At 39.1% G+C, this 8649-nt stretch overlaps 1 protein-coding gene and 1 long non-coding RNA gene across 2 annotated transcripts; both read left to right on the top strand.

Moving 5' to 3' along the window:
• Positions 1–1665, top strand: LOC113735719 (uncharacterized). The gene is made up of 3 exons (XM_027262714.1): positions 1–624; positions 719–953; positions 1328–1665. Exons 1-3 carry the CDS (start codon positions 1–3, stop codon positions 1663–1665), a joined length of 1197 nt encoding a protein of 398 aa, XP_027118515.1.
• Positions 1666–1908: 243 nt separating this feature from the next.
• Positions 1909–2564, top strand: LOC140038078 (uncharacterized). Its single transcript, XR_011841889.1, has 4 exons — positions 1909–2031; positions 2118–2174; positions 2255–2335; positions 2430–2564. It is a non-coding gene; the product is annotated as an uncharacterized lncRNA (long non-coding RNA).
• Positions 2565–8649: the final 6085 nt, after the last annotated feature.

The raw sequence follows: 8649 nt of genomic DNA, 5'->3' as shown, positions 1-8649 counted from the left end.
ATGCAGGTGCAGAGCTTGAAAGGCACCCCTCATAGATGTCCTTGGTCTTATAAGAATGTTAGTGCAAATTCAAGATGGTTGGCTGAACACTTCAAAAAGGAATTGGCTGATGATCTTGACTGGAAACTTAAGGAATTTCGAAAGACAATTAAAAGAAAATTCAAATTAAGAGTTTCTAGATGGAAGGTGTATAGGGCCAAGAAACATGCACATTCTGAAATGTTTGGGGATCATAAGAAACAATATGCCAGACTAAGAGATTATTGTGCAACTATTATGCTGAAAAATCCTGGTTCTGCAGCCTTTGTTATGACAGAAGTTGTTCCACCATCTGTCAATCCTATATTTCAGAGAATGTTTGTTATGTTTAGGGCACAAAAGGATGGATTTATAAGTGGCTGCAGACCAGTTATAGGTTTAGATGCTTGCCATCTCAAAGGAAGATTTGGGGGACATCTAATGCATGCTGTTGGGAGGGATGGAAATAATCAGATGTATCCTATAGCAATAGCATGCGTGGAATCTGAATGTAAGGAAAGCTGGCATTGGTTTCTAGAACTTCTGACTACTCATATTGGATCACCAGCTGACATGAATTGGGTGTTCATTTCTGACAGACAAAAGGTAAACTTGCCATTAAATTTTTCCAACATTCATATATGAGTTTATTATTGCTATAATTAAACCAAATCTGATTGATGATGTTGCTATTTTGTAGGGTCTAGTTGAGACATTTGATGTGCTGTTTCTTGGGGTGGAACATAGGTTCTGTGTTAGGCATATGTATGCCAATTTCAAACTGAGGTTTAAAGACAAGGCACTTAGGGATATCATGTGGGTTGTTGCACGAGCATATGAGATAGATGGATGGTCACAAAAGATGAGAGAACTCCAAGTTGCTAATAGGGAAGCTTATGACTGGTTGAGTGCTATTCTAGCTAACTTTGGTCAAGGTGCATGTTCAATCCAAGATCAAAGTGTGATCTTTTGAGTAACAACGTTAGTGAATCCTTCAACCAGTATATTAAAGAGGCAAGGGAGGAGCCAATTTTATCTATGTTTGAAGCAATTTGAAGGCTGATTATGTGTAGATACCAAGAAAAGAGAGAGTTCATATCTAAGGTTAAAGGAAAAATTTGTCCAAGAATCCATGATAAAGTGGAGGGAATTACGGCACGAGCAATGGAATATGAAGCTGTTCAAGCTGGTCAAGGCATATGGGAGATCACAAGCTATGCAGGGCACAAAGTTGTTAACCTGAATGCAAGAACTTGTACTTGTTGAGAATGGGATATAACTGGTGCTCCTTGTGTACATGCATGTGCAGCAATTATAGAATCTGATCAAGAACCAACAGACCTTATCCATCCATATTATAGTATAGAGTACTATTGTAGAGCTTATAAGGGTATGGTAGTTCCTATTCCAGAAGAGGGTCTATGGGTTCAAACAAGTGGCTTGCCTATTCAACCACCAAAACTAAGGAGAAGACCTGGTAGACCAAGAAAGCTACGAAGAAAAAGTGCAGATGAGCTTGTGAATAATGATGTGGTAACTAGAAAGGGTACTATAACCCACTGTAGCAACTGTAATATGCCTGGTCATAATAAGAAGACACGCAAGCAACTAAGACAGGTTGTGTATGATGCCTTAAATTGTGTTTAATAATTTCCTTTTTTAGTTTATTTACTAATTTAGTTACTTTTGTAGGATGAAAGTGCCACTCAAACAAGAAGGGGAAGAGGTACAACCCCTCCAAAAAATGTTGGTGGAAGACCGAGAACGGTTAATGTGGACACACAGAATGTTAATATCAATATGACTGGTGGTAATGGAAGGGGTAATAGAAGGGGCAGAAGTAATGGTAGGGGAAGAGGTAATGGTAAGGGAGTGGAATCCTCAACTAGAGGTGGGGCAAGAGGGAAAAGAGGGAGAGGTGAATTTTCAGGATGTCCTCCACCGCTTTCTGGATTTGGAAATTGGAATGGTATTGGCATGTCTGATGGCAGAAATTTCATCCCATCTGATATGGTGATCCAATATTATTTTAGGCATTATGTATATTTCCAAACTGGTTCATTTTTAACTTGTATTAATGTCTTTCTCATTAATGATAGGTGGCAAGGATGGCCATGCAATCTCATAACACTTCTGAAACCCGGACAGTTCAAATGGTAAGTATTTCAGCTGTATTTTTACACACTTTTGCTTAATTTCAGCTGCATTTGAACTAACTAATGTCATGTGTAACTAGTGGACAAATGACCCCCTGACCGGAGGCTCACAATTGAGCACTAATACCAATGCTAATGAGGGTAGTATACCCACTACTCAGGTATATATTGTTCTGCAATTCATATACAATTCATAGGCAAGATAAAGTAAATATACATCACCAATAACTTGTTTTATTTGTACCAGATCCAAAGGCATTCAACAAGATTTGGTGATGTATTGTTCTCCAGTCAATCTTCCAGCACTAGGACACGTGTGCATCAAGACTCTCGGATACCACCTAATGAAAGTTCATCTAACTGTTAGGATGATAATATAGCCCGTAAAGGATATGTTCCTCTTTTGTAATGGAAACATGCTTTTGAATGGTTCAGAAAACAGATATGGTCTTTTTTTGTTTGGTTGAACACTAGGATATGCTATTTTCATACTTTGTATTAGTAAAGTGGAAGATGATCTTCCTGGTAGTTTATGCAATGAACTATGGATTGGTTTATGAAGTTACTACCTTTGCTGTTTCCATTGTTCTGCTGATTATGTTTTCCACATTGCTTTTTTTTCTCTCTCTCATATAACCAGCTTATATGACAAACCATAATTTTATACTAACTTGAATGATTTATGTTACATGGTGTTCATGGCAGAAATACATTTGTTCCTTTTTCTTTTCTTTCATTACAACAATTACTACTACAACAAGCACCACTACAATTACATATATCAGCTTCCTCCCTTTGGACTCAGTTCTCATCCTTTCTTTAAGAGCCCCTTTATACCTGACCATTTTTTCTTGCAATGACCGGATTATAGTTTTGAATTCTTCACATTTGATCACTAGCTGGTCATTTTGAAGCATAGTAGCAACTCTTGCATCATTCACTCTTTCAGATGCTCTTTGTAATTGCTCATTCTGTTGCTGCAGATGGTTAATCCTTGCTTCCATTTATTCCATTCGGCCATGAAAATATTCCCCAATTTCCATTCCTTTTTTGCATGTTTCAAGTTCCACCCATTTAAAATACTCGCATGCATTACTATTCTGTCTAAAACAAAATTCCAAAATAAGTGGCCGTTATTGCCTTTGGTTCACTGAAATTGTATGTGAGATTTGGACTTACCGAATAATTGGAACATCCTACGAATTTTCTTCCTGGATTTTGAATGGTCCATGAAGTGCGTACGGGTGCTTTTTTTCCACATCTGCATCTTGAGTTGAAGTTTGTTGCATGGTGTGCATTGCTTGAGTTGCAACTATTTGGATAGTGTTCCATATGAGTAGAAATTGTGTATCTGTGAAGAAGATGAAATACAAGGGGGGAAATGAGAAGTGATGGTAGGTTGTTCTCATTTATATTCACTGGAAAGAGGACAATTTTGTCAGCAAATTCAACGGACAGAAAGTGGCTTCCACGCGTTTTGTTTCACCGTGAAATGTGTGAACGATCGTTTTTTCAGGGTGCAAAATGCCTAAAAACATATTTCTAAGTGTTTTGTGCAACTTCCATGAAAGTTCGTGGGTGTTTTCTGCATTTAACCCTTAAAAAATTGTAGAGACTAATCGGCTGAAACAACAAGAAATCCTGGAGATTTGATACTTTAGGGATAAGCACAATGGATGTAGAGGTGACAAACTTAGGCAATTCGGCCCCACAGAAAAAACTCAACACCGTATTATAGATATTTCGAGCAATGATATCCCAAGAAAAAGTGAAAAACTTACCCGTGAATCCATCCGGTCCCGCAACACTCTCCTCATCCATTGCAAACACCACCCGTCGAACCTTCTCCATGGATAGGATAGCCTCCAAGATCTCATTGTCCTCCTCCATGATCAAAAGGGGAATTAAATAAAGCATATCTGGTGCAGGGGCAGAATGTTCAGAGAACAGGTCCGAGAAAAACTAAATCGCCTCACTTGCTATGTCCTCATCCTTCTCCACCCAAGAGCATTGCGAATTTTTAATCCTATGAATGGCGCTCTGAACCCTTCTCTGCTTCACCACTGCATGGAAAAACTTTGAATTCCGATCGCCACTGTGAAGCTAGCTCACTTGGGCCTTCTGCCTCCAGAAGTGTTCCTTAAGTAATAGTGCCTGATTGAGGTCTGCTTGGGCCTTATGAAGGCCTTCCTGCAACTCCTCAGAGTCATTGCCGTCCCATTCCATTTCAGCCCATTGAACCGCAACCTCTGCCTCCCTAACCGCATCAAAGACATTTCCAAAGGCTTGCTTGTTCCAAACCTGGATAGCATACGGCGCGCAATGGAGCTCCATTCATTGGTCTATCCCAAGCACCTCTAACTATCTCCAAAAGAGCTGCCTTCGACGTCCAGACATTCAAGAATCGAAACAGCCTTGGCTTGTTGTCTAAGCAAGTAGAAAAAGAGATCCGTAGAGGTGCATGGTCTGACGGATGTTTTGCTAAATGCTTAACAGAAATGATGGGAGAGACCTCCGCACATTCCCCATTAATTGGGAGTCTATCCAAACGTTTCCAAATTTTAGCTCTGCCCCTCCTATTGTTGCACCATGTAAAATTAGCTCCCGAAAAGACCACGTCAAAAACGCCAGCCGCCTCCATGAAAGACATAAGTTCTACCCCCTCATGAACACCAAATGGCTGACCCCCGCGCTTTTCATGAGTAGCTAGAATGACATTGAAATCCCCCCCGATACACCATGGAAGAGAGCTAGGCCTGTCAGCTAGAAGATTCTGCCATAGTTCCCTTTGCTCCTCTACAGAACATTTTGCATGCACAAATGAAAAAATAATGGGGCTAGGTAGCAATGGATGTTGAATAGATAAGGATATATGTTGGGTTGAGTTCCCGACAACTGAACAACTGAAAGGATTGCAAGAAAAAATCCAGAGATCGTCCGACAAGTTTGTAATCACCGAATCAAACGCCAGACGCATGCGAATGGATTCAGTTTTAGAGACATCAGTTTTGGGCTCACAAATGACAGCAAACTTAACACCATGCATTTGAATTAATTTTACCAATCTTCTAAGATTCGGGGGTTTAGAAACCCCTTTAATATTCCAAAAATTGCATTAATCATAAGGCAAAACCTGGAAGGAGTTATAAGTTGATGTTGTCGATCGCAGTTGCCTATCTGAAGGGAAACGCACACGGACACCTTTCCCTCTTACTTGCTGGATATTTTGCACGTCATTATTGGCGTGGACGATGCTTAATGCCTGGACCGAAGATTCTACTATTCTTTCATGGCGCACCAACATCCTCAGAGACAAATTGCCCGCCACAATAGGTAACTCAACAGCACCCTCCACAATCTCCCCCCTCCTCACCACCGTCTTCCCCATCAAATAATGGGCCATGAGCGCTAACCAAGGCTAGTGTAGTGTCCGGTATTTGAGCAGGCTACCCCTCACCAACCTCTCGCTGATCAGGCTGCGAGAGCAGCTGTTCATGTGCCAGCCCTGGATCCTTTTCATGCACAAGCTCCGGACTCCCCGCCCCAACACGCTCCACCCAATCCCCGCACACCTGTTCCTCTTGCCCGGCACCTGCAATCGCAGCGCTACCCACATCAACCAACCGCCCAGCACCCTGTCTCGCACCAGTTGTTTGACCTGCACCATCAGCCACTCCAGTCCGCTGCAAGTCCCCATTGAAGCGCTCCCCCTCGAACACAGCTCCTTGACCTGACCCTGCATTCCTCGTCCCAGGCACCCGACTCCCTTCCTGTGAAGTTGTAGCTGCATGGGTTCCCTTAACAGGGACATCCACCCGCGTGTTCTCTTCTGCAACAGCCTGGGCAGCATGTATCTGCCTCGTATGGTGATTTGTTTTCCGCCGAGCTGCAAAGTCCTCAACATTCCTCTTACAGTCGCCAACTGAGTGGCCCAACCTCCAGCACTTAGAACAATACGAAGGCAGTTCCTCTATAACAATATGTTGCCAAAAACCTGATTCACCCTCCACTGCCACCCACACTCTAGAACAGATTGGTTTCACCAAGTCTACTTCCATACAAACCCTGGCAACACTAGGGCGTGTGCCTGCCGCCGTTGCTGCATCCAAGAACAACGGCTTCCCTACTGAAGAAAGGATGGAGAACAGTGAATGTTTATCGAAGTTTAGCAATTATGCACTAACAGAATTCATAGTTTGAATGCAATCAATTGAGCACCTATTTCCTTTTTTTAAGTAGCTATTATTTATTTTATTACTTAGGTTGTATATTTACATGTAAAATAACAATAATAGCATGCCAATCCTCGGACCAACAGAACTTCAATTATTGTTAACTAAATTAATTTTACATTGATAAAAATTAGTCTAGAAAATGAAATGTTAATTGCAACAAATGGTAAAAAAAAATTCTTTTAATTTTGGGAAAATAAAAAATAAGTTTCCAAAATATTTCACTTTTTTTTTTTAAAAAAAAAAATCTCAACTTGTTAATTAAATTGAAAATGATTTTATTATAAAAAATATTCTTCCTCAAATTAACATCAATGATTAGACATGAGATATAAATATGGGAAAAAAAGGGGTAAAAATATGGTAAAATATCTCTCATACATATATCATGGATATTGGAGACTTTTGGCAAAAAAAATTTTTGTTGTTAAGATAATATGGTATTGTAGTGTGCTAATTATTTTATGATCATTTTGTACATGAACTAAATTTAATTTAAATTATACAATAGATTATATATGCATGTGATTTTTGTTTAGTGGTTGGATCTTATATTCGTGAACAATCTCCAGAGAAAAAAATTCCAAATTATACTAATTCTGTTATTTTTATTGTTGTATTAATTGTTACACTATTTCTCTCATTTTGTTAGGTCTATATTAATGCTAGTTTGGGTTATAAACTAAACTTACTATCTCAAAAGTATGTTTGGGTTATAAAATAGTAATTTATCTCTTTAAAAAGTAAGTTTCATATTTCTTCTAATTTACCTTTTGAGATACAAAAGTTACTAATTTATTACGGTTAACTTACTATTTTAGCTGAGAAACTTACTTCCTTATTTTTAGGCATTATCTTATTTAGGTGGATAGGTTCAACAAGTAATCAAATGGTCGTTACAATTATAATAACCTGTTATATCAGGTAAAAATTGTTTAGTTACCATAACGATAGTTACTACAACATTTTCCGTCAACTTGCTATTTTCAACAAGAAGTTGCCTCAAAGACGTCAAAGCCCCAATGGCAGAAGGCAGCACTACTAAAATGATCATATTACATCGGAAACAAAAGAAAATAAGTGAATCTAATGAGCTGGATTGATGAAACTACATAATCGAGGCTCATAGTTGCCGTACAACTGCATCGAAAATAAACCAAAGCCTGTAATGTTATAATGCTGCACTCAGTGTCACATAATATTATCAATGCCCAACTAGAGCACACATGCATGTCTAACCAAGAGGAAAACAGAATGGAAAGAAAAAGAAAAAAGTAACACAAGCACAACTGCAATGACATACGTAAGTACTGTAGCAATGATAAATGAAACTTACGCAATACTTGGAGGACATTAATAGACCAAAAATAGATTTCTTTCATATTGGATTTTACAGAAAACAAACACTCTGCACTACAAGTCAATTTCTGTATGGCTAGTGAAATTATCATCATAAAAGATATCACCAGTGCATGAGGGACAGCTTCCAACACAGTAGTAAATTTGTCTTATCTAGCATTTACTGGATACTAAATCAGTACTAGATAGCATGTAAACAACAGATTGCAAAGACCAAAATAGAAACCGGGGAAAGCATTGTCCCTTTGCCTTTTTCCCCCCCTTTTTTTGAAGAAGGGGGAGTGCATTTGGTCAGGCTTCAGGAGAAGCAAGCACTCTGAGATCTGACACTACCAGCTTAAAAGCCTTGCAGCAGCCAAATTTTACAAGTAGATAGTGTAACAGTGCACTAGAAGATCCAAAGAATGTTCACCACCAATGCAAGTTACTTGTCACATACTATTAGAGTATACGTAAACCAGCATATAATGTGAATAAAATCCACCCGATTTCTCGCAACAAAAGTCAGTTGCAGTGCCTGTTTTGATTCAACGACAAAATGGTAAGAGACTTCAGTCAGGTTAACCCTTCACAACTAATCAATTTATCTGATAAATCATTGGCATTAAGGAGCAGTTTCTATGGAATTAGATGAAGATAAAAGCAAAATCAGAACCATATTGAGGAGAAGTTCCTCATATAGCTTGTAAAGAAGAACCACTGAAAGAGTTTTGTCTAACTTGCATGGAGCTCAAACAGGCAATTTTATCTGGAAGTTGTAGTAGCGAGTTGTGGCTGAGATCAAGGAGTCTAGCGGAAGGTCCACACATCCAGACTTCCTCAGGTATGGCCTTTCAGAAACCAAAAATATATTAAGCATGATCTCAACCAAACAAACTAAAGAT

Source organism: Coffea arabica, chromosome 3c (genome assembly GCF_036785885.1).
Source record: "Coffea arabica cultivar ET-39 chromosome 3c, Coffea Arabica ET-39 HiFi, whole genome shotgun sequence".
Classification (NCBI taxonomy): domain Eukaryota; kingdom Viridiplantae; phylum Streptophyta; class Magnoliopsida; order Gentianales; family Rubiaceae; genus Coffea; species Coffea arabica.
Note: the sequence above shows the minus strand (reverse complement) of the source record. Positions and strands in the feature narration are given on the sequence as shown.